A 26,885-nucleotide genomic window follows, 5' to 3' on the forward strand; every position below is an offset into this window, starting at 1 on the left:
CACCCCTGGTTTACATACAACTCTCACCATTTTGCTTATGGAGAAATTGAGGACCAGGGAAGTTAAATGACTTGCAGCAAGTGACACAGTATATCAGTGGCAAATGCAAAAGATTTGATAGCAAGACTTCTGAATCCCAGTCTTATGCCTTAGGCCTCACTGCACCATATCCTGTTAATTGTGTTGAAGATACAATGTATCATGTTCAATATGTGTCTATACGCTATTACCAGGAATAGTATTAGCACTGAAATAGGACATTGCATGAGAGTGTAGTGTAATAGGTTTTACTGGTATGAAGTTGACTTGATCACATTGCTCAGGAGTGGGACATTCATGTCATCCCAAACAAATGCCCATAAAACCTTTTAGAGTGTTCCCAAGTATCATGTCCTCTGCATGTGCCTTACACCCTTTAAAGGTTTCTTCCACCTGCATAGAGGTTATTGGTTCAAATAGTAATTCCTCATTTTAGTTCGGGAATATTGCTGGAAACTGTACTACTTCTACAAGTGGGATGAACTTTTTAAGTGTGCCTATTGTATTTTGTAGGTCAACTGTGTCAGAGATGGTGTAGAGCCTGGTGATTTATTTCTGAGTTCTGCAAATCTTTTCATATGTGCTCCACCTTTACTGTGCAAATAGTGCTATTGAAGTCAGAGAGACTAATAGCATACTTAATGTTAAATATGTATAAGTGTTTGCGGGATCAGGGTCTACATCATTGGTACTGCAGCCATTTCAAATTCACCAATAATAAATCAACACACAACTGAAAGAGAGAGAGAGAGCACCAGCATCAGATTTGAGAGAGTCAGGTTCAGTTCCCTGTCCCTTCACAGACTTCCTATGTGACCTTCAACAAGTCATTTAGCCTCTCTGTTTCTCTGTTCCCCTTTGTATAATAGAGACAATACCACCTCACCTACCTCAAGGAGGTGAGGCTAAATTCATTAAAGATTGTGAGATGATGGGGGCCATACAGGTATGTAAGATGCGTAAAAGGTGGGGATTTTGCATGTGTTCAATGCTAAAACCAGAACTGCTTTTGGCCAGAAATGGGTCTATTTTTGCTTTAAAATGTGCAAATCCTCATTTAATTTGAACTGTTCATTGCCTACCAATTGGCTCATTTTCAAATTCTTTTCAAAAAGAAAAAAGAAAACCTTTTGCAACAGGAATCATTACCTTTTATTTGGCGTATTTTAAAATACACCTCCGATAGATAAAAGTGGATTTGTCATCCCATCCACATCCGTCAAGGCTTTTCACTGGCTAAATTTTCAGGGTGGAATTTCACCCTACATATAATTCTTTTTTTAGGTAGTTGTTAATCATTTAAAATATTAGAAAGCCTTCGCTGCTAGAAAGGATTTGGTTTGCGTTGTTTAAAAATGCGGAACTTCTCCTTTAAAAGCAGACGCAGAATGCACAAAATGTTCTTTGTTTCTCACACATGCAAGGTGCCCCTGAAAATAATATCGTAACCACATCAGAGCGTGCACGTTGGCTTCAGACTTGCCCAACAACAAGGCACCGCACAGCTAGACTTTGCTAAAAATGTCAGTGTCAAGTCTATTTGCGGAAACATGTCTCCTTCTTTCAAGCTGCCAGTTGTTGTTTCAAAATAAATGGAATCTAAAAATCTCATTATTTTTATTATTTCAAGCCAGCAGTGGGTCCAGCTCTGTGGGTCGGAAGGTAATAATGCCATTGCCCCTTTGCTGCTGCACTTAGAATATTTAATCTCCTATGACTTTGACATAATAACTGGCTGCGTGCCTTAATTTTGTTGTGGAGCTTTTGCTAGAGAGCTTCACATCTCTTAATAATGTGCATTGATATATAAACAAGTAAATAAAGAAATACTGCATTAGGCTCTAATCCTGCAAATGGGTCTGCATTGACAGATTCCCATTGAAGCCTGTAGGACTCCATGTATGTATAAGGGTCTCCCAGCACCGAGTTCATTTTAAGATCAGGATTTAAGACATTGTGGGCAAAATCTTGCTGGATTTAGGCATGCCAGTGGTCCTATTCAATTTATTGGGCATGCTCGTGTGGGCAAGCCAAGCAGGATATGACCCGAGGTACCACAGTGATGAGGATGGTATAAGAACCTGTATAGAATAGAATAGACTCTGTATTGTAGACATACATGCACAAAATCTAATGGAAATAGACAAAAACACTTCCAAAATGTTTGGGTACCTCAAAGCATAGAAATGAAAATGGGACATTTGCCAGCCATTGGCCATATATTCAAAATGGTGCATATTGGCGCAGCTCCACTGATGTAAGTGGAGCTACGCTGGTAGACACCAGCTGAAGATCTAGGCTTTTGGACTTAATTTAGAGTCAGACTAATTTCTGACCCCAGCACTAATACATCTCCTGCTGAAAATAAGGGAGGAAAAGCATGAAAGGCAGAAAACCTGAATAATTTTTATTCAGGGTTTCAATTCATTGCATTTATACAGAGTCTACAATTATCCCTGCTTCTAATAACTTGCAATGTCTACTCATTTAGCCTCTTGTTAATTTTCACCCTCATGGCCTTTAAATTGGGGGTGTGTGTGGTCACATCCTTCCCAGTCATATTCGCCATCTGCATATCTGTGTGGGGTCCAGTGTAGCTTATTGGCTATTCTGCTGGTTACAATGGAGAGCTCCCGTGTTCAAGACTAGCCTGGTAAAATCTGCTTTCCCCACTTCTTGGCACTGCTTCCTTCTGTAAAAAAGGTATCTAGGTAAAAGGACAGACATATAAGAGAGTGACATTAATATAGAATTTGACCCAGATTGTACTTCCTGAAGTACCATGATTACCAAGGTGCCTGTGATAAAATACCACTGGGGAGACCAACTGTGAAAATTCTAAGTTGGAACAAGGTCCGTGATTAATTGTTTAAAAAATAAAAAAGCCTCCATGCCTGGCTCATGATCTCCTTGCATTGTTTTCCCCTCCTCCTGTCTTTGCTACTTTATTTAACACCATTTCAAAAAAAGGACAAGAATAGATGGGTTTTTATCAAGGAAGCTTGGAGCCTCACTGTGCCAACCTGCAACTTGATGTATTGCTATTGCTATCCATCCATAGGTGTCCCCTGGAGGACTCAATCCAAAATGATTAATTGAGTGATGATTTATTATTGTTTATTTATACTACAGTTATGCTTAGGAGGTCCAGTCATGGACCAGGACCCCAGCGTGCCAGGCCCTGTACAAACACAGAACAAAACCATGGTGTCTGCCCCAGAGAACTTACAATCTAAGTATAAGACAGGAGACAGCAGGTGGATACAGACAGATGGGCAGCACAAGGCAACAGTAAGAAAGTATTGGTCAGTGTGATAGCCAGAGGTCTCAGCACACCAGCTGCCTAACCCTTATCAAATTTTGTGTAGGCATTATGGCAAAGGAGAGTTTTAAAGAAGGATTTGAAGGAAGATGATGAGGTAGCTTCTGTATGTGCATTAACTCAATGCCTAATTATGTTTGTGTATCTCTCTCTTATGTATTTTTCTTTACCAGAAACGTTATAAATATAGCAGCTGCCCTTGCAGGCTTTCCAGCTTCGCTTTTGGTAGCTTGATAATGTTACCTGATCTTCTACTTACTGCAAGGATTTCCTAGGGAACGCTATAGCGAATTCGGAGGTAATGTTTTTAGTTACTAATACTTTGGTTTGCAACCTGGGGCTCACAAGCCAGCAATCTTTGGGGGAGTCTTTATAGCTTGAGTGGTGGAGGGGGTTTTCCTGAAACTTGTGTTAGGTGGAGGCTAAAACTTTTTTCTGTTGTGACATCGGGCTCATGATATGGCAAAAGGCAAGATCTAATGATTAAGGCAACTGGAAAGTTTTTAATGGTGAATGATCTATTTTAGCATATTAACATGTACTATCTCAATAGGAGACAATAACAGAGGGAAAATTAACAAGGGTCTGAACTTGTCTAAAAAGATGTGAGCTATATTAAAAATTGGCCTGAGTTATAGCAGTCATATATATGAATTGAGAGCCTTGTAAAGTGTAAGCATGTGGGTTGAGTATTTTAGCCCTGGTAGTTATTTATACTATGTTTGCAGTGGCTGGATCATTGTCTTTGAAATGTGTACTTGTTGCTGGGTTTTATCTATGTGTTGTTTACTGCACTGTCTGTACTCATCAGCAGTGTATTATTATGAACATGACAGCATTAGATCTGCATGGGACACTGTGCTATGTGTATTGTTCTATTCGATGTAGGTTTTTATTCAGCACTCCTCACACTAGTGTCTGAGCTCCTTCCAATAGTGCATTAAGCAATGTGACTACCCTTCTGCCACGTGGTGTTTGTTCTCTCATCCTTTCTCCGGGAAAGAAGCATGTGCAGTGGAGTGTCTTCTTTTGGTAGGGTTTTTTCCCCCTCAAATATATCTGTTGCTGTGTATTTGTGTTAGAGAAGGCAGGTCAAAGAAATGCGCCTTGCACTTGGCGTGAACTGCGATGAGATTGGGGATGGTCCTTAGTTCTTGGGGAGTTCATTCTGCAGTCTGAGACCATGTCTCAAGAAAGTTCTGTGTCCCACGCTGATGCACTTTATCCTTGTTGTAGAGAGCTCCATTGTGCCCAAGGAGCAGAGTTGTCGATCACCGTCTTCATCCTGGAGCTTCAGGCTCTTTTAGATCTCCTGGATCTGAGCCATGGAGTCCCTTGAAGATAAGGACGGATAAGATTGATCCTGATTTGATAATCTAGGGGAAGCCAATGTAGAGAGCAGAGGCTGGGTTTGATGTGCTCACAGCAGTGTGTGTTGCTGAGGAGACACGCTTCAGCATTCTGTACTAGCTGGAGTTTCTTAAGTACTGAAGCCTTCATGCCCAGGTATTTCACATTACTTTAGACCAGCAGTTGCAAATCGCATCTGCAGATCAAACCTGTACTTGTAATGTGTGGAATCTGCTGGTCATGCATCTCTATATTGCAGCCTTGATAGCTGGGACTGACAGCAGACTGCTTTAATTCATTTCCCCCAGCTTGAATATTAGCATGCAGTTTCAGAAAGAAGGACTCATGATACAGTTTGGAACTATGATACAAGCAGTTGTGTTGGAAACTTATTAATACATTACAGTAAAAGAGGGAAAATAGTGATATATAGACATCTTGCTAAAACAAAAAGGACACATTTGTACTAACTGCTAAAATCTACAGTAAAAATAATATTAAGTGGTCTTATTGGAATTGGAAAAAGCCAAGAGTTAGTTACCATTAGGGTTTGCCTTGCAATCCCTTACTACCTGGCATTGCACTTAATGTGGTTTGTAGGTCCATTGATGCCAGTGCTGCTGCTCACAGTAGCAAGCACCATTCCCAGTGTGTGTGTGTCTGCAGGATCAGCTCTATAATTAGCATGGCAACGAGGTGGGTATCAATAAAACATCATGCCCTCAGCCATATTGCACTGTGTTGAAAGCATAGCAGAGCTGGGCTAGATCACTGCTTGAATGGGACACCTCCAAGGAACAGCAAGGAAGTGGCGGTGTTCATGATGCGCTATAGGTACCACTTTCCCTACTGAGTCAGCACTAAGCCAGTGCCCCCAGTTATCTTTTGAATAAGGTGTGGAAAGATTAGGACACTAGTCGAGGGCTTGGGAGACCTGGATTCAATTCCATGCTCTACCACAGACTTCTTGTATGACCTTGGGCAAGTCACTTAATCTTCCTTGCTTCAGTTCCCTATCTGTAAAAATGGGGATAATAGCACTATCCTACCTCAGAAGGGTATGGAGGATAACAAGATTGTGTAGCACTCAGATACTATGGGTAATGGAGGCCATATATGTTAAATAGGTAGGAAGAGGCGGCATTTCAAATTACCTTTGTTCATTAAAGATCCCACTACGCTCTTCATAAGAGTCAGAGTATTAATTCCAGAATCCAGTTGAGGCACTTATATTATAGGTTTCAGAGTAGCAGCCGTGTTAGTCTGTATTCGCAAAAAGAAAAGGAGTACTTGTGGCACCTTAGAGACTAACAAATTTATTAGAGCATAAGCTTTCGTGAGCTACAGCTCACTTCCGATGAAGTGAGCTGTAGCTCACGAAAGCTTATGCTCTAATAAATTTGTTAGTCTCTAAGGTGCCACAAGTACTCCTTTTCTTTTTACTTATATTATAGTCACCTAAATTCCCCCCTGCAATTGTCAACTGTAAAAAGTATTGCCTTTTTCTTCCATTTCCTCTCCCAAACTATTGTTTAATATAGCAAATAGTTGCTGCATTTTGGCCTAAGGATGGCTAGAACAATCCCTGTGTAAAAGAGACTCTAGGATTCTTTAGGATGAAAGATGCAACATAAATTTAAGATTGTAATTATTGTATGTGCTGCAATACCTCTTCACAACAAGATGATGGCACCAGCACTGTATGACTTTGTAATTTAACATAGAATTTAGGATGTTTTCCTTTTAATAGCAAAGAATAAATGTAAGCAGGGTCTGAATGAATGCTTCCCTGAGCAGCTAGCTGGGAAGGGAAGAGACTATGGGTGTGTTTATGTAAATACAGTTTGCTCCTGCTCTGTTTACATACTCATCAGATACAGCTTTGATCAACTTTGGCTGGTGTTGGGTACAAATGACCTTAGTACTGAATGCAGGGGTGGTGAAATATGGTTTCCAATGTTGTAATTATTGTAGGAATACAGGAGAGCAGGACTGTGCTTAACCTATCCCAAATGAGGGGAGTCACCCTCAGTTGAAAGAACCTCGTTAAGCAGGGGCTTGAATGTCACAGCCCTGTGAAAGTAAGAGGGGGAGGAGTGGGTATAGGTATACTAGCCAGGAGGCTGCATACCATCAAGTGTCCTCCCCAGACTGGTTTAACATGTTTCTCCCCACTGTTCAAAGAATAGGGCTAAATAGGCTTCATTAGGAGCCTCTTTTGTTATTTTAATTGCTCAATCAGAGCTGAAACCAGTTGTGATATTGAACCTGGCCCTTCTTGTTGCCCACTCCAACTGGCAGAAGGGTTCATAAAATATTACAGAATATTAAATTCAGTCTAACTTGTATATTGGTAAACGTAGTTAGGATTTCATTATAAAGTGGTAGATAGTATAGCATATATCGGATTGGCCAACTTGCATCTGAGAAGGAGCCAGAATTTACCAATGTGCATTGCCAAAGAGCCACAGTAACACGTCAGCAGCCCCCCCATCATTTCCCCGCCCCCAGTGTCTCCCACCTGCCAGCAGCACTGCCAATCAGCACCTAACCCTCCATCCCTGTGCCTCCTGCCCCCTCCATCCCTGTGCCTCCTGCCCGCTGTGATCATCTGTTTTGTGGTATGCAGGAGGCTGGGGGCATGGAGGGGACGGGAGGAGGAGGAGCAAGGTCGCAGCAGACTCTGGGGAAGGGTCAAAGGCCTTGGGAGAAGGAGTGGAATTGGGACCAGGACCGGGGCCTGGAGCAGAGGCAGAGGTTGAGCAGTGAGCACCCTGTAGCACATTGGAAAGTTGGCGCCTGTAACTCCAGCCCCGGAGTTCGTGCCTATACAAAGAGCTGCATATTAACTTCTGAAGAGCCGCATGTGACTCCGGAGCCACAGGTTGGCCACTCATGGCATTTTTGAAAAAAATAGCTACTGCTAGGAGCTATATTTGCAAAATTTCCTTCATCAAAAAATCTACTTTTACTTCAAAAAAAAAAGCTAGTTTTCAAATATTTTTCACATCATAATCTTCTTTCATCTCTCTTAATGCCTGCTCTTAATGCCTGGAAAAAATGGGGAGAAATTCATAAAACTTTCAACTTTTTTCCAGTTTTTCTATTTTAAAAAAAATAAAATAAATTCCATCTATATGGTTGATACCAACCCCCTCCCCCCCAGGTGAAATAAACATAAATTATTTTGTAGGGTTGTCAACATTAAAATTGAGAACATTTCAACTCTATTTACTTATCATTTTGTAAGCCCTAACAGAGTACCTGGTGCTGTACAAAACAAGACACACATGGATGCTCTTCTGAGGAGTAGCTTACTGCTTAGAGGGTTGGAAAAGATGAGATGTAACCCATGATGTATCCTGAGGATAGTGCTAGGTTATGATTCAGTTCTGTGAGTTACAGAGCACCTCTACCTTCTGGTGATATCACATGATTGAAACCTTAGAGCATCATTTTTTGCTTGTTTGCATGTTGGAGAAGGTGGTATTGTTAGTTTTTATACGGTATGTTTAGGTATCACACACGAAGGAAAATAATACATGCTGAAATCTACCCCAAAACCCAATACCCCATAGATGTGGGCTCGGCTGGGGGTAGAGGCTGGAAATGCCATCAGCAGGAGTTACAACAGAGATAGTGTTCTTAGGAGGGTTAGCATGGGCTCATGGTCCCAACCCCTCACCCTCTAAATCCCCTGGATTAATGTGTGGGAAAGCAGAGCTGAGGAAGAGTTACATTCTGTCCAGAAGGTGGTGAGTTTCCTGGTCATTCTGAGCTCCTGCAGGAATGAATTCCATTGTGTCCACAGCTAGTAAGGGCTCTGCTCCTATATCACTCTTGAGGTCAATAATTCCATAATTCCTGAAGAGCCATCAGGAGGAGATTGTGGAAGATTCAGCCTTCACCTGTGACTTGTCCCATGAAGGGCTCTTAAGATGATAATGGAGCTATAACAACTCACACCAGCTGAGGATCTGCTCCCCGAAACTTTAAATTTAAACTCAGCATTAAATAGGGAGTTTGTGAAGAGAGCTGGAGTGACAAGTGCTCTGAAACCTGGCTACCAAAGAAGGTGGGTTGCTGCATGCAGAATCAGCTGAAGCTTTTTCAGCATCAGTGTTTCTGTGTTGCAGTAATCAAGTCTGGAGGTCACAAAAGCATGGATCACCATGGCCAGGTCAGCATACGAGAGGCCTGGGTTCAGTTTCTAGGAAAGCCATAAGGCTATGAATCACCTTCACTGCATTAGGAGAGACTACTCTGACAGATTGTCTTTTCCTTTGCCTATTGTTATCTCCATCTTCAGCTTGCTGTTCTTCACTTGGGTGCTCATCTTAGCTAGGCACTGGGATTGCTGGAAGATGGAGAAGGAGGACATCCACAGATGGGTGGCATTACACAACATGGTGTCTTGTGACATCTCCCAGCAGCTTCAGATAGATATTAATATGGGTGAGAAGACTGAGCCCTGTGGGATTCGTGGAGGTAGAGAAGTAATTAACCATCACAATAAGAGGCAGTATGGCCTAGTGGATAGGGCACTGGAGTGGGACTCAGAAGATTTGGAATCTATTCCTGGCTCCACCACTTGCCAGCTGGGTGACCTAGGGCTTGTTCCTTGCTCTGTGCCTCCCTTTCCCCATTTGTAAAATGGGGATCGGAGGTGACTGGAAAATTTTTTACTAAATGTATTTTCATTGAAATATGCTGTTTCATTGAAGCCAAAATCTTGTGCAAAGACATGTCAATTTCAACCAGATTTTCATCTGGACCAGTTCTGAGGTCCAGTGCTATCCTGCCTCTTCTGACTAGAGAGAGAGAATGGATAAATCTGACCCTCCCGAGAGGAAAACAGCCATTTTGACAGTTCCATTTCATGAAAACATTTGAAAGGTTTTGTTTTCATTCCAATATGAAATAAAAACAAATGTTGAAATCTGAAAAGTTGTCATAAAATGAAATAGTCAGCTCTACTAATGAAACTGACTCCTTTGTAAAGCGCTTTGAGATCTGCAGATGAAAAGTGCTATGTAAGAATTAGATGATATTTATTTGTTTAGCATTCTGGGTTTAGCCAGAGACAAGGGAGCAAAGCCACGTAAGCCTATTTCTATTATTGTACTACTGCATAAGCACAAAAGATTACTCAAGCTAACCAGGTAAAAATGTTTACTTAACAAAAGAAAATACTGTTTTGGCCTAAACCACATTATGGATGAAATTATGCCTTTCAAAGAACCCATTTAAGCTACAATGGTGTGGAACACAAAAGGAAAAAAGAAAGCACGCTTGGTAAACTTCTGTGGTGGAGGAGTGTTTTTTTTATTCACTTCAATTGCCTGCTAGAAAGGCTGAATCCAAAGTGAATTCTTGCAGCCAGCTTGTAAACTTGGAGTTTATAAGAGAAATACTGATGCTGACAGACTCTTAACCATATCAGCACCAGCAGGTGTTGCTATAATATATTAAATCATATAAAGGCATCTAATAAACTATGTTTGAGTATTAGTTCAATGTATTTTCTTACACCAAATTGGTAGTTTCCAGGAAAATATAACTGCTATGACAGACTTGTAACAAAAATAGTACTAAAATAATGAAAACATAAGTTGGTCACTGGAAAGTTACAAAACGCAATCCCTTGAAGTCACTTTGAGTTTTGCTTTTGCCCTCAGTGAGATCAGGATCAACCCCTACATTATGTATTCTTAGAGGTTTTAATTTTTGTGTAGAATAAGCGTGATTAGTCTATTCAAAATAGCCCAATCCTGTCCTGGCCTATATAGTTAGACACCTCTTTGAGAGTGGTAAAGCTACAAAGTTCTGTGGCCCATGTTACGCAGGGGTCACAGTAGATTATCATAATGCACTAAATTATCTTAATAGCTTTAATCTATTAAGACAATTCTGCCCCTCTGTTTCACTGTATAGAGAACCTAAATGAGCCACAAAGGACCAGGAGAGAATTCCCCCAATGCAGCAGTAGCATAGGGCTGATTGTAAGTGGCCCTGCAATGCCACACCTTGCAAACTCCAACATAAGGGGCATGCTGGGTGCAGGAGGGTGTATAGCATGGAATGCTGTGGAGATTCTGTGCTGCAGAACAGCCCAGAGGCAGCCTTGGGGAGGCTGCAGTAAATTAGAATAGCCCCAAGAGTGCTCTAACTTACACTGGGGTTGTGACCCCTGCAACAGTGCAACATGGGATAATGCCAACCTCCCTCCCCTCCCCCTAGGGCAGCATCTTCTCTACTGTGTCCCTTAGGATACACAGCACAGAAGGTGGCCCTGGGAATCTATGGATGTTCTAGTTATTGAACAGCTCAAAGTTTATGGATGTTCAGAACTGGGGTTTTGGTGTGGATCTGCATTCTAGCAACCTTGCACAATTATGCTACCTTACTGGTCTGCCTTCAAAGATGGATAGAGCCAGTGAGGTTTCTGTTGACTTGGAGGCAGAGCACTACTTAGCTGCTAGACTGCACTGTTATTGGCACAGAGGGACGTTATTATTTTCAGTCCTTAAGTCAACCAGAAGCTGCTAACTGAAGGAGTTTGTCCATCTTTTGTTAATGAGGCTTACGGTTTGGAGATTGTGTGGGATCTTTGGCTGGATGTTCAAATAGCAGCAGTGGCCTAGAGAACTTTTCTCCCTCGGTGTTGGGCAAAAAGGCTGAAACTTTTGAACGCAGACCTGTTCCCAGTTATTCTCTCGTCTAGTTTGGATCACTAGACAACAGGCTCCACTTGGGATAGCTCCAGATAGGAAGTGTGAAAAATCGGGACAGGAAGTGGGGGATAATAGGCACCTATATAAGAAAAGGCCCCGAATATCGGGACTGTCCCTATAAAACCGGAACATCTGGTCACCCTAGCGGTGAGTGAAGATCATGAGGAAACTCAGCTGGTGCTGAATATAGCTGCCTTGTGCTTAGCGCTACCTCTTGCTGGGGGCATATCTTGAATTCATTTCCAGGTGCAATTCAAGGTGTGATGCCTATAAAACAGTTTCAGCCCTGCCTCCTTTAGAAGACTGTCTGTCTTTCTCCTTGTGTTTGTGGGATGCTCAAGGGGGCTCGTCCTCGGTATTTTTGGGCTGGGGCAGGGCCTTCTCGGTGGAGAATAAAAAGACGGGCTAGTTTTAGGATTTTGGTTTAAATGCAAGAAATCACAGAATCCCCCAAATCCAGTCAGCTCGAACTAAGCAGCTTTCTCCACCCTCTGCGGGGAGAAGGAGGGATCCCCTGTGCTTCGGTGCTTGACTCTCTCGGAAACAGGTGCACCAGAAGGCAGCTCCGTCTTGGATGGTTAAAATCCCGCCTCCGGCCAGGGGCTCAGGCTGGATGACCCTTGTGGTCCTTTCTCACCCCTCGGGCTCTGCTTCTACTCGGCTTCGGCCCCGGTCACGGATCTCCGGCTGCCGAGACAGGCTGCCCAGCCCGGGCTGCGGGAGGGGGACCCAGCGGCACCCCGGGGCGCAGGGAGCGAGCAGGGGGGGGGGGGCCGTGGCCGTTGGCTGTCGAGGCGCAGAGCGGGTCCCGCCAGCGCCCCCCAGGGAGGGGGCAGAGGGTGCCCCCCCCCCCGGCCTGCGGAGGGGCGGAGCGGCCGGGCCGCCTGCCGCGGCGCGTCACTTCGCACCGGCGCCGTGCGTTGGGGAGGGGGGGGCGGGGGGCGACCGGCGGGGCCGGGGGCGGGGCGAGCCCGCTCAGCACAGCCAGCCGGAGCCAGCGCGGGCCGGCCGCTCCTCTCGCGCCGCGCTGCTGCCTGCGCGCGGAGCCCGGGGGCGGGCGGAGAGCGGGGCAGGGGGCAGCCGCGTGCCGCCGCCGCGCGCGCGCGCGCGCGCGGGCGGGCGAGGGGGGGCGGCCCGCTGAGGAGCCGTTGGGCCGGATCCTCCCCCACCCAGCTCCGCGCTGGCCGCAGGGGGGAGCCGCGCGCCCGCCCGCGTGGTGCTGAAGGACAGCTCCGCGCCGCCGGCCCCGCCGTCCATGCCGCCGCTGCCCGGGCCGCCCCGGCTGCCATGCCTTGAGGCTCCCGGCGGCTCCCATGGCGGTGGCACGGAAAATCAAAACTTTGTTGACGGTGAACATCTTGGTCTTCGTGGGGATCATCCTCTTCTCCGTGTACTGCCGGCTGCAGGAGCGCTCCCCGGAGCTGGTGCAGATCGTGCGGAGCGCCGACCGCCGGCTGCGGAGCCGCCACGCCAAGGGGCTGGGCGGCCTGAGCGAGCGGGAGGCCATCCTGCAGCGCCTGGACCACCTGGAGGAGGTGGTGTACAACCAGCTCAATGGTGAGCGGGGGGGGCGCCAGCCGCCCGGCCCCCTGCGGGAGGGGAGAGCGGGCGGCCTGGAGCTCGCTCCGCCCTGGGAGCAGAGCCGGGCGCCTCCAGCCGATCGGGGGAGCACGTGGGGAGTGGTCCCCGGGAGCCCGCTGGGGAGGGGGGGAAGGGCAGGACCCCCACGTACGGCTTGTGGTCAGTATCGCCTGTTGGATGTGAAGGTAGCTGCCAGGGAGGAGGAAGCGAACGGGGGGGGGGGGGGAAAGGGAGGCAGGTGCGTGTCCAGGAGTAGTTGTGAATTCTCTCCCGTTTCCAGGTCGACAGGTTGCCCCAAAGTTTGTTGCTCGCTATTTTTAAAGTAAGGGGTGGATGGGAACTGTGTGTGTGTGTGTGTGCGCACTCGGGCACAGATTTCACGATCGGATTTATTAGCAAGCCGTGTGTAACCTAGAATCACACTGTCATGTTTGGTTTCAACATTTACTTTCAAACCCACGTCTGTTACATTCTTAGAGTATGCATCTTCTCGCCCGTTGTTGATAGTACCATGTGCTTCTTTAATGACACTGGCACTTAAATCGGATAAGATCGGGGGAGGGGGGGGTGGGATAACAAAGCATGCCTTTTTTGTTGTTGTTGTTGTTTGCTGGACTCAGTTCTGATTCACCAGCCTTGAAAAATCTCGTTAGATATACGAATGAGATCATGTTCCATGGTGGACGGAACATGTTAATTGATCAAAGTTACTATACCACTACTAGGCTTTCATACAGAAACTGGTTCTTGAATGATAAGTGCATTGAAAGTCTTAAAGATTCATAAACTGCTGTACGTGAAATACTAGGGGATTAAGTATATAATTAAATACATGAGTGCTTTGGACAAGAAGAGAGAGAAGGAATAAATGTTACATTTACAATATAATGTAACACATGCCTTACATTTAGTGCCAGATAAAACTTAGAAGTATTTTTAAATTATAGCAAATGTGCTTGCAATTGTACGAATCTTCTTAATCATAACATTGTTTTAACTGCAGCCCCAAAATGCAAAAAACTCTAAGGTTAGTGTAAATGTATATTGCTGCCTCCTCCTCCCCGTGCTCTTTTCTGAATGAGGGTATAAATCTAAATAGTTTAGACTATTATGGTAATAAGTAGTGTACCCAGGCAAGTAATAACGTAGCACAGACTGTTCCCCCCTCACCTCCCTCTCCTTCACCTATGCAAGTGTATGTGTGTGTATCACATACAAATACACACAAATGACTGTGAGAGAGTTGTGTCTACAGTTGGGTGTTTTACTAACAGCTCAAAGGAGATGTCAAGAATAAGCAAATGTAGGGATAAATCCTGCACCACAGCAGTAGGGGGCCTGGACTGCAGTAGATCAGTCCATGCCCTGCGACCAGTGAAATGTGGGTACAGGTGCCATAAGGATGCTGTAGTGGCCGCAGTGCTGCTGATCCACAGGTTGTGGGGCAGATTCTTTCTTTCCAAGTCCAAATCCCCAGCAGCCCAGTTAATTGGGTTATGTGCTGGGGATAGGGATAAGGTGCGACTCTAGGTGGAATCTTAATACCAGTGAGATCAGTCCTGCTTGATAACTTCTCTTGAAGTCAATGGGAGCGCTCAGTGTGCCAGGCATATAGAGCCAGGCAGGCACCACTGCATGTCGTTGCTGTGGGCTTGCATCAAACAGGAAGTTCTTTGTAATTTCGATTGTTTTTGTTGGCCGTTTGCTGGGCATGGGGGTCCATTTGTATTGTATGACATTTGGGCAACAAAAAGTCTCTGGGCCTCTGCTAAGTTACATAAGTGAATACTCAGGCCAAGCTCCACTGAAATCAGTCGAGTTGCCTTGGTATAAGTGCATTCAGAATCAGGCTATCTATGTTTGGGTTAGGCTCATGTTTTTTCTCTTTTAACATCATGACTCATTATTTAGCTGGAAACGCTTCGCTCTGACGCTGTCATTGCAAGTAAGTTGATTTATGAAAGTGTTATGTACTGTCTTAGGGAAAGCCCGTGATATTAGATACAGGTTCAAATTGCTCCAGAGCTGTGCAGTTTCATCCTGGTACACAACACTATTGTTCTACATCTGGGTTTCCCAAACTTTGTCATAATATTTGTCCTCTAAGGTGAGTGAGAGTTCCTAGGCCTTCTCTAAAGTTATCTTTTATTGGGACCAGTAATCCACTGGGGATGCAGACTGTAATCATAAGGGCTCTGATCCTGCATTTCTTGTACACGTAAAACGCCCAAAGACATCCGTGGGAGTTCTGACTGAGTAATGGCAACACAGGATGGGGCCTAGGGTCTGGCAAGTTCATTCATTTCCCCCCTTATTGTTGAGTCATTTCCATGTTGGTCTCAGCAAATGAAGAACCATCTGAGTACTTAGTATTTTGGTAAGATTACCCCAGTATTCCATACAGGGCTCTGATTAAGCTTAGACCTAAACAAAGAAGACCTCATTTATATTTTCCGTGGACCTGTCTGAAGTGCCAGTCACAGATAAAGGACCTTCCGTAGGGAGACCAACTTCATAGTTTGAAACGTGCTGGTCAAAAAACCTGTCTCCCATATTTGTTTCCATTCAGCCAAGAAAATTCATACTTCTTAGAACTCACCTTCTCTAGGAAAGAAAAAAAGAGAGGGGGGGATGGGGAGTTACATGTGTATCATGTGCCAGCTCAAAACTGTTCAGCTGAAGTCCCTAGGCAACAACCATATTAACTTTCAATTCTGAGTAAAATGTACCAATATCCCTTCATCCATGCAACGCTCACAAAGGTGCCCATACAAAAGTTCATATGTGAAAGCGACTGTAAGTATAATCCTAAGAATTATATCTCATGAAACAGGAAGAATTTTTAGAACTGTGTGAATAAGAATTGTCATGCATCCCTGTATAAATATGCAAACATACATATCAAACAATTGTTTTCAATATGCTGATCCTCTGAATTTCCATCATCTTAGAAAATACATATTTCTGAAAGCTTCCAGTATACCCAGCTGTTGCTTGCTGCAGAAGTAAGGCAACAAGGGGGGATCACGTGACTCTAGAATTTACTTGATAGGGTTTATATAAATCTGTTAGTTCATGGCTCTCAAAATATCATCTGTAGTGAGCACTGAACTATTCTAGCTCCAGTTCATCAATCTATGTATTATCCTAAATTTGTTCAAATGTTTCTTTTCAGTGAATATTACTTATCTAAAAGTCAACACTGATATTATGGCAGGAATAACAGACAGTGATTTATGAAATAGAATAATGATAATTTCTGATCATTCTGGTTTTTTTTATCTTGCAGCACTATTTAATTGGCTAGATTTCCCCTAATTAGTTCTGCATCTAACTCTGTTACTAATAATTTACCATCGAGAGTGAAAAATGTTTACTATCCCCAACTAGTGCATAAGCTTTCATGCCAAAAGCAATTGAAGGGTCAGACTGCAATTTTACTGTAATAGCCTTTTTCCCTTTTCACTGTCTCTTTCCAGAAATACATAACAATCAATACAGCATGTAATTAGATTTCATTCAATCTGAAAAGATTAAGAGAGTTTTCATCTTCTCATTATGTATGCTCACATCATGCCTTCCTATCCATGGTTTCCTTATTAGACCTCTTTGCCCTATTAGGTTGCAGACGTGGAGGGATAACTTTTACATATTCTCTTTAATTCAGCAGATTATCATTCTTTACACATAATAATTTGATTTTGTTCTCTCTGGAAAGATTAAATACAACGGCAATTTTCAGTGTGATAAATGGGTCTTAAATTGCATATGTATTGCATGAAGGGAAGAAGTGGACATTTCACATAATTGCAGTACGCAGACCTAAAATTATGTAAATAGCAAGTCCTGGACACAGAAGACTGATTCATGCAGGCTCTGACATCTGATTTTAGAGTGTACTGGAAGCAAAGTGATTGCATTTAAAATTCAGTTGGGCAATCTGCATACTTAAGAGGTACAGCAGTATTTTTAAAAGGACAGTTTATCCTTTGGAGGAACTGGTTGAAAATGAGCCTTTTCAAATTTCCATATGAGTGATAAGGGTTGGAAACAGTTGCAAAAGAATCATTTAAAATGTCCACATCAGATTTGTCGAAAAGAAGTTTTTACGGCTAGAGTCTTTCAGATGAAGAGTAATTCCTTTGCAGAAAGTAGAGGCAAAGCCATGTGTACAAGACGGAGGATTAAGTGTGACTGCTAGCTTTGCATTAATGAAACTGCACCTTTCAGAGACCAGAGAAAAGGAGGACTTGTGGAACCTTAGAGACTAACAAATTTATTTGAGCATAAGCTTTCGTGAGCTACAGCTTACTTCATCGGATGAAGTGAGCTGTAGCTCACGAAAGCTTATGCTCAAATAAATTTGTTAGTCTCTAAAGTGCCACAAGTCCTCCTTTTCTTTTTGTGGATACAGACTAACACGGCTGCTACTCTGAAACCAGAGAGAGAGAGAGAATCTTCCATTGTAACTATTTAATTTGATTATCCCGTGATGCTAACACACATCTGATAACATTAGCACTTAATTATTCTCAAGAAACAGCTACTCAATTTGGGGGACTGCTCTCAGCCCTGCATTTGTCTCATTATTTAGGGCTCATTCCTGCAGTGCCACTGGGAGCCTTTCAGGACTGCAGGATTGGGTGATGTGCAGGCAGGAGGAGAAAGTATCAAAGCAGATTTATTAAAAAGGCTGTGCTGAGTTTATCCATTAGTCAAATGGCATAGGATAAATATTTACATATTTCAAGCTAGTTCCTCAAGCTGGTGCAAATCAGCATTGCTCCAAATCTGGCCTCCCATGTTCCAAAATGACTGTAGAGGCTTCAGGACTTCTTTCTTATCTCATGTCAGTTTTACCACAGTAGAAGAATCAAGCCCACACAATGCATCATGGTTTTCAAGAGTTTTAGGGCTCACATCTCCACTGCTTTGGCCCTTGCATAGTCATTTACCTGTGTAAAGCTGCATGTAAAACACAACCCAATCAGAACGGTAGCATTTGCACCCACTTTGCATGGTTTTAAATGACAACACAGTGGGGAATTGGACCCTTAAAGTCCCAGGGTGAAATTCTGGCTCCATTGAAATCAATGATAAATCTCCCATTGATTTCAACTGGACTAGGATTTCACCCCACAAAATTTGAGGGGGAAAAACATGAAGAGTGGATTTATGGGTTGACTCCGTAAAAATTCAACACGTTCCTTCATTTATTTATTATTTTTTCCAAATACAACAAATATACCAAAATATCAGATTGATCATAATACACAAAGTGAATCAAGAGGGTTAGAGTAAAGGGAGGGGAAGTGACATATCTATCTGCAGGGTCATGTTAATCATAGACCTCTAAAAAGGCAGCCCAAATTGCTTTGAATTTTTTGGGCATTCCCTTTCAGCGGAATGCCAGTCATTCGTTAGCTACTAGATCAGTTGTATCACTGAGCCACACCTCGGTTGTTGATGGGGATTACTGTCCATTTTTTCAGGATTAATTGTTTTAATGACCAAAGCTGCATGTTGGAATCATGATGTCTTGTTTAGGTTGATTAGGAATATATCCAAGAATGAAACTTAGAGTGGGAGAGGGAAGGCTCCAATTTAGCATCCAATATCAAATTGGTGCTTTGACTCACCTCATACCAGAAATTTCCAAAACGTATGAGCTAATGTAGACCCAAGGGGCACTCCCAAAACATATGAGCTAATGTAGCCCCAAGGGAGTTACTAGCTGTAGTCAGCATTTATGAGATCCATTACCATTAGCCTATGTGAGGATCAGTAAATTCGAAAAAGCTGTAGTCTCAGGCCTGTTAGCCTTTTGCTTAAGTCTGTGTGCCAGCAGCTTGCCAGTTCTCTTACCAGATTCCCAGTAGTTTTGCTTCAAACAGAATAAAACAAACTCAGCCTTTTTGGACAGAAGTTTGTTGATTTCATATGTTAGATTGATAAGCGTTCTGAGTATCTCTGGGGTCAGCACAGAAGCATAGTGTACATTCAAGGCCTTAATTTCTTTTGCAAGAGTATCAATTCTGTGTTCTCTCCATTTCTTTTTATAAGTGGTATACAGGCTCTGATGAAGCCTTTAAAGGCTTCCCAAAGTGTGGGAGCTGATGAAGTGGTGGGGGACATTTTTAAAAAAATTCTAACTCTGGATGGATGGAGTTAACAAATGATGTATCAAACATCAGAGATGTATTTAATCTCCACATTTTAGTTGAGGGTATATACCCTGGGGGCCTAAAAGATATCTGTTTAGGAGCATGGTCAGATATAACAATAATACCAATGCCACAGTCAGTGACAAAATTGATCATGTCTTGTGGCACTAAGAAATAGTCTTGTGACACTAAGAAATTCAACTAAGACTATGTTGAATGAGCTGCAAAGGGGAAAAAAATATAGTCTCTGGCTATAGAAACTCCACACATTTTGTAGACCTAAATCAGCCATGTAAGTATGAAGTACTGATGAGTATTTGTGTTTTTATATAGAGATGGAGAAGATTTGTCAAGAAATGGGTCTAGACTTTTATTAAAGTCTCCAGTTGTTATAATAGCATGGCGGCCCATGTCATTTATACTCATAAAAATTATGAAAAAAACTGGAATCGTCCTGGATTGATGAAAGTATTTAAAGTCTCTTACTGCATTGTGCATCTGATGTACTAATAGTGGTTTTCTATACAATACATATGTGTTCTTTTTTGCTTTGTAGCTGGTAAGCAAACATACTCTGACATAAATCATGTAACAGATTTATAGTTGACTCATTTGTTTATTACTTTTCTGTCTAACATATAGAAATGGAATAATTTGTACTGTATAATATTAAAATTAACATTTACAATGGTGCCAAAGAAAAAATAGTTATTTCACTGATGTTATTTTACTGTATTTGAAAAGATGTTCCATGTTCTGTTCAATTTCTTCGTGAATCTGGTTAGAGTTTGGATAGTACATAAAGCACCATCATTTTTGTAGCGGAGAGCTAATACAATTTGTTTTTTTCATCTGTGTCAACTGACTGGCAGATTTAAGGGTTCATACTGACCATAAAACATGGCTGTGATTTAAACCATTGGATTGTTGTTGCTTTCTTGTTTTGTTAGTTTGTTTTTTAAGTAAATAAAGGAAGTGAAAAATCAAGAGTATCATTTAAAAATGCAGTTTCAGGCACTGAGCACATGGCTGTTCTCCAAGGAAATAATAAGATTTATGAATCTAAGGAACAAAAATGAGTCATTTTTAACCAATCTCCCTTTTATTAATGCCCTTCTCTAACCCCTCTAGTGCACATGTTCTCTTACTATATGTGGCATACTTTTTTGTTTGTGGATTTGCACTTGTTGGTCCCTTCCATCATTTATTTTAATACTAGTAAGCTGTACAAAAAAAGAAAATAACTTCAGGTGCTCTGGGTCATAGGAATTATGGAAGCCATTGGGAGCAGAGGCACTGTGCTAAGAAAGTTTGAGCCCCATTGACTGAAATGGTCCTCTGAAACCCAGGACATTTTAGCTCCTGAAGAATGGAAGATCAGACATGAAGATCCTCCCCATTTCTAGGTATCCCGCTCATAAGAGATTCAGGATATTTCAGCAAAGTCCATGAAATATGGTAACAATATACTTTTTAAAAATTGGTTTATAACACTAGTTTTTTAAGGCTTCAGTTCATCAAAGCCCTTAAACGTGCACATCTTTACAGGCATACTCAAATCTGTTGTTTGTCAGGCCCTGAATTTAGCACTGCATGTAAGCACATGCTTACTTTAAAACATATGTTTTTAAGTCCACCCCATTCAGCAAAACACTTAAGTGCATGCTTAAGTTCCATTTCCTTAAAGTTAAGCCTGTGTTTAAAGGCTTTCCTGAATTGCGGCCTTGCTGAATAGTAGTAAAAATCAGAGAGGTCTCAGCCAAAGACCATTGAGGTCAATGGAAAGCCTCTCATTGATTACAGAGGATACTGGATGGGCCCCTCAGTAAGCTCTCAGTTCCGCTCATAAGGAATGTGTGAATGAAGCTTCCATTTGTTGGAGAATGGGACTGCTATTGAATGGTTTGGTTTGAATGGTTCTTTCAAAGCTTTCATACTGTTAGATTGAGCTCTTAACATTAATTAAGGAGGAGAAAACATAACTTAGCAATATTATTCAGACAGTAGGGAGGGCAAGGATCTTCACGGTATTTCCAAAAATTATCTCACTTTGCAAGGGATCACAGAATCATCAGGCAATTTGCTCCCATGTGCCGTGAATCAGATTGTCAAAGTGGGTGCCACAAAGAAATCCTGCCTGAGTGTTTGGTAAGTCTTATAAATTTTAAACCTTGAAATAGATTGACTCATACAACCACCATGGTGTATCCCCACAAGGGTATGTGACAAAATGGGGAAGGGTCATATAACCAGATCTACCCATGGCCGGTGACAAGATAGGAAGGGACAGGTGAAAACACCAATTTACCCCATGACATCCTTAGGAAAAATAGCTTATGAAGCTACATCAAAAGCACTGAAAATTAAGGTTGCCCTGGGTTACAGACAGTAACTTAAATGTAATGGCTGTCAGTGGATAGCCCAGTCCAAGTATGCACACCTCCTGGAGGCCTGTAGCTCAACAGGAGTAAAGTCCTACTCATATTTTGATGACTCTTGTCCTCTTTTCTCAGTCCACAGCCAAGGTGCCATGGAAGTGGCCATGCACGTATGTGATACTGCAGTAGGTGGAAATGTGATTTCATTATAAATAGAAGTGTGGCCATTTCTGTCATGTGACGGTTTGGGTTTTCATGGCAGTTGTGGTACATTTTTGACCATTCCTACTGCTCTCTCTGATGCTCAGATTTCAGAGAGGATTCAGTGATCTATTACAATGCAACCTTATATGCCAGCAGGTAGCATCTTTTAAACTGGTAATATACAGCCCATAGGCCAGGTTCTCTCCTGAACCACGAGTCACTTGGCTGAGGGCTGAAGAAGGTGTCATCTGTGAGTAGTCTACTGTTCCACAGTTCTGAAGCTGCCCTGGCTCCTCTGACTGAAGGGGGCTGCTTTAATGTAAGACAGCTGGCTAGGGCCCTTAGGGAGCCCCACTGTGATTGCTTTAGGGGAGATCTACTCCACCTCTACCACTCCTCCCCTGATACAGCCCCTATGCCAAGGGAGGGGAAACTGAAGCAGGAGGTGGTTCTACCGGCTTTCCCACCGAGAGAATTTCTCAACTGATCACACTACATTCCCTGTGCACCACTCAGACAACACTAAGGGGGTGAAACGGACTCAACATCTGGCCTCATAAAAATTAATTGACCTGTTTGTCCATCTTGTCCATTCCCTCACTTGTGCAAAAGTATCTGCTACAGCACTTTCAGGATCTAATATAAATCAAGCAATGTGGGGGTTTCTAGTGCTTTTCTTGGGAGACCGTTCCCTAGTCAGGAAGACTTCATTTTTAGGAAATGAATTTTAGACCAGCTTAACTATACTTTTTTTTTTTCAATTTCATTTCATTACCCCCATTAACCCATGTAGGCAGTTGGATCTTTCAAGAAGCTAGCAAACTCATGGATAATCCTAAATAATTAAAAAAACCTTGCTCTTACCTTGGTTTTTACTCTGGAGCAGTGACACAGAGGGTTAATTGTCCTCTGAAACAGAGGCGATCAAGGATAATGTTGCCATTACAGGCTGATTTATAAATCACACAGGGACTTTCTCACATTGATCTGTCATTTGGTTTATTGTGTTCTAAAACAACATATTTCAAAGTCTGTGATCCTTACTTAGGGCTAAATTCAGCCCAAAAATGTGTGTAGAAATCCCACAGACTTCAGTGGAATTTGGCGGGTGTTATTTGAGGGCAAAACTTTCTCCCCATTTGGCACACAATTTAAGCGCTTAGGGAATGTGTGCTTATTGTTTTGGCCTCTTTTTTCCCTGGTGATTGCATTGAGTACCGTATTTCAGCTGATTTAGTTGACTCAGAATCCAAAAAAGGCTTTGCATTGGTTCTATTCCTTATGTTAGATTGCCCAACCTCCTTTCAGTTCTGAATGATGGGTTTGGTTTTTCTTTTTGTAATTTGTGCATCCTCTAGCTGAGAAGCATATTGAGTGAGGCTGTTTGCAGAACCAGATCTGATCACTGTAGCTTTGTCATTCAGACTCTGGAAGTAAGAGGATGAAATTAATGAATTGCCTCAGGAAAAGGAACACCTGCTCACTGACTGCCATCAGATTAAGCTACCCAAGTGTCTTGTTTGTCCATCCTCGCTAACTGGTATTGTGCCTTGGATGATGTGGGTAAGGGAGACAGCTTCTAACTCTACTTCATCAGGATGATTGAGATAGGGGAGAGGCACTCTTGCTGCCAGATGTTAGGGCTGAACTTGTGAGGACTGGCGGCTGGCCATTCTCAGTGGAGAAGGGTCCCAACTACTGTTAGTCTCTCTATTTTGTCAGTTAGAAATCATCAGCACCAGAAATCATGCCTAAATAGCCAAAAAGTCAGTGTCTTGGATTCTCTCCTGCACTTGAGATATGCTTGGAGTATCAGGGAGCCAGTCATGCCTCCCTGCTGCATTTGCTTCAGCCCCATCTGCATAAGTTAGAGCTTAGAGGCTCATGCAAACTGGCTATGGTTCTTATGCGACCTTATACCATTTGTGAGCTGGTATAGTGCAGGTACACTCCATCCTACCCCCAGCACTTGACCCACCCACTAGGCCAGGACATGTATGTGGAAGAGGGCAGTTGGTGTCAGAGCCATCTATATCCTGTCACCCCAGCTAAGCTTCCCTTCACCGGGAGAAATCTCAGCTGGACAGTTAGGGCCAGATTCTACCACCTGAGTACCAAAAAGTCACCAACACCAAGGGAGAAAAATCTGGGCCTCTGTGCACAAGAAAGAGCTATAGAGCAGAATTGTGGAGGGCTTATATAAATAACCCAGCTGGCTTCAAAGGAACTATGCGCTTACTAGCGTAAGGGCACCAATCTAGCCCACAGTGTACAAAGGGGTAATTAAAACTCAGATTGCTGCAGATTGGTACTTTATCACTGCTTGATACAAGTGGTGCAGTCGTTTATGTAACCCGCCCCAACTATGCTTTAACATGTGATAAGTGGATCATGGATGAAAATAGATTCTAGCAGGTATTTTTCCGCTCTTCCTTCTCTCTCTTGCATAGGCTTCCATAAATATTCATATAATGTGAGCACAAGTATTATGTGTGGAGATTTATCAAATGCTTTATTAGTCTCCATAAGGACAAATATGTATCAGGTATTGCCATGGCCTGCAAAATGTTCCCAGCTCCATAGTTCTGGGAGGGTCGTCAGTCTCTGTGGTATTGACAATATGTTATTAGTTTGTGTCCCTGAAGAGGGTTACTAAAAGACTTGTCTGTAATGAATTAGCAGTTGTGTTTGGACAGAGTGAATAAAAGTGAAGTGCAAAGAAAGAGAGAACTTTAGAAAGCAAACCACATTCTCCCCCCCCCCCCCCCATTTCCCCAATTCCCTGCCTCAGTATTGTTGTCATCATAACTAATTGCTTGGACAATATAGAGGTATCATCATTTGTACAGTATTCCTTGATGGCTTTTTTCAGATCAGCTTGAACAGATGTTTTGTTTACTGGCTGTTTTTGTGTACAGGGAAATGTTCCAAATTCTCACTTCTCTCATGTGCTGTTGAAGTCAATGGCCCAAATTCATCCCTGGTGTCATTGCAATTCTTTCCAGTGACAAATTTGGCCAAATGAAACTATTTCCAGCAATAGGGCAATCAGAATATGGCCAGCTACACTGTTGTATGAACAGCATGGAGGAGTTGTACCTTCTAATCTTCCCGTGCATTAGTTTCAGTAAGACTGGGAACAGGATCATTTCATTTGAGGGTCCATGACTTTTGAATGATATAGAACCCTAGAATTCTATCCACCTATTGTACTCACTGTGACAAAGCTCTGTCCTTGTCTCCGTGGGTCCCGCATTTCCTGGCAGATTTTGCTAGCCTGAGAGGCTCACTGTGACCCTCCACATAACCTTTCTCTCTTTACAGACAAGGGTCACAGTCTACTGAGCCATTTTCATCAGAAGCTAGCGAGGGAGGTGAGGAGAAGCTATCCTCCCTTGCACAGTCTCTGTTATCTCCCAGTCTCAATGATTAATCGGGGCAGGGTAGGGGAAAGGGGGGAACCCAGGCCCACCTTCTACTCCAGGCTCCAGCCCAGGGACCCTAATAGCATCAGCTGTGGTAGCTGACCTTTTAGAAACATGACACATACAATTCCCTGGGCTACTTCCCCACAGCAGCCCCCACTTTCTCAAGCTCCACTTCACCCTTACCTCAGGGCCTCCTTCCTTGTGCATGATATGATATGTACAGCACAGCTCCTGACTAACTAGGAGGCTTTTAACTAGTTTCAGCCAGTCCCTGATTAGCTTCAGGTGTCCCAATCAACCTAGCCTTCTCCCTGCCTTCTGGAAAGTTCTTAATTGGCCCCAGGTGTCTTAATTGACCTGGAACAGCTACCATTTAACTTATCCTAGTACCAGGGATTTGTTTAGCCTGGAGCTAATATATCTATCTCCCACTACTTTTCCATAGTCATCTGGCCTTGCCCCGTCACATCACATTTCCTTTATTACTATTGTATCTGAACACCTCACAATCTTTAATGGATTTATGCTCACAACACCACAGTGTGCGGTAGAGCAGTGGTATTATCTCCATTTTACAAATGGGAACTGAGGCCCAGATAAACTAAGTGACTTGCCCAAGGTTACACAGTAAATCTATGGTAGAGCGGGGACTTGAATCCAGATCTCTTATGTCCTCGGCTAGTGCTCTAATCACCAGACCATCCTTATTTTCATGGAGGAAACAGGTGCTCTTTGCAGAGGAGCTTAATTTTCTTCAGTGGTATCCACCCAGAAAGCAGGAAATCCCCCCTGCATTCTCAGCAAGGATAAAAAAGTTTGCCTTTTGTTTGGTTTTTGTGGGCTTTTTTTGGTAGGGCGATAAGGGTTAATTGGTTGTTTTCATCTGGATTCTTTTATGCTGGTTTTTTTATTTTATTTGGCAAGGAGGCCTTGTTGCCCTTTTAGAAATTGAATTAATTTTTCTACAGCTCCCGGATGCCTCTAGGAAATGCTTTAATAAATAAAAATGTATTTTTATTATATTAACTCATTTTCCAACAGGCTTTGTGTTGTAGAAAAGATTGGCAGTGGTTTTTTCCCCCATGCATACCAAACTGAAAGCAGTGATAAAACTAAATATATTCCTTGATTGAAATACAATTGTCTAACCCAAAGGTTAGTTCTCCTTGGGATTAAAATTTGTTGTCACTTATAGGTTCCTTGTTGAAGATTCCTAGCCAACTAGCCAAATATAGAATGAGGCTATTGATAGCCATGCAGTTTCGCATCTCCAGAGAAATTCAATGCTATTAGCAGCTACTTTACTACCAACGTAAGCCAGTTGATTAAAAAGATTTTGATGCCTGATGTGTTGATGTCAGCCAACAGACTGGGTTTACATAGTTCTATAGAATTGTTTTTATTATAGTAGCACATAGAGGCTCTGATCAGGGAGGTAGGCCCTATACACACGTGTAATAAGACCGTTCCTTCCACAAAGAGCTGACAGTCCTAGCACGTGATGAGGTGTAGGTGGGTACAACAAGCCGATGGGAATGGAGCATGAGGTAATATAGGATGTTTAATATAACAAGCAGCAGTCATGCCACACAACTGCTTAGCCATTGAGTTATTTGATGCCTACAAAACACTCAACGATGACTACGGTAGACAAGAAAGGAAGGCTGGTCCAGTGGGCAGGGTGC

The 26,885-nt window shown here is 42.9% G+C and overlaps 1 protein-coding gene across 4 annotated transcripts in view; it reads left to right on the plus strand.

The window, feature by feature from the left end:
- Positions 1 to 26,885, plus strand: part of GALNT9 (polypeptide N-acetylgalactosaminyltransferase 9) — a 327,400-nt gene that overhangs the window by 96,170 nt on the left and 204,345 nt on the right. Inside the window, exon 1 of one of the 4 annotated variants that reach the window (XM_038373241.2) lies at positions 12,613 to 13,002. The exons of 1 other annotated variant lie outside the window; for it this stretch is intronic. In XM_038373241.2, coding sequence (XP_038229169.1) covers positions 12,759 to 13,002 — 244 coding nt within the window. In that variant the 5' untranslated portion in view covers positions 12,613 to 12,758. Of the gene's footprint in view, positions 1 to 12,612; positions 13,003 to 26,885 lie in introns of those variants that run through there. 2 more of the 4 variants (XM_038373244.2, XM_043498204.1) reach the window with 2 other exon arrangements.

Source organism: Dermochelys coriacea, chromosome 15, assembly GCF_009764565.3.
Source record: "Dermochelys coriacea isolate rDerCor1 chromosome 15, rDerCor1.pri.v4, whole genome shotgun sequence".
Taxonomy (NCBI): Eukaryota; Metazoa; Chordata; order Testudines; family Dermochelyidae; genus Dermochelys; species Dermochelys coriacea.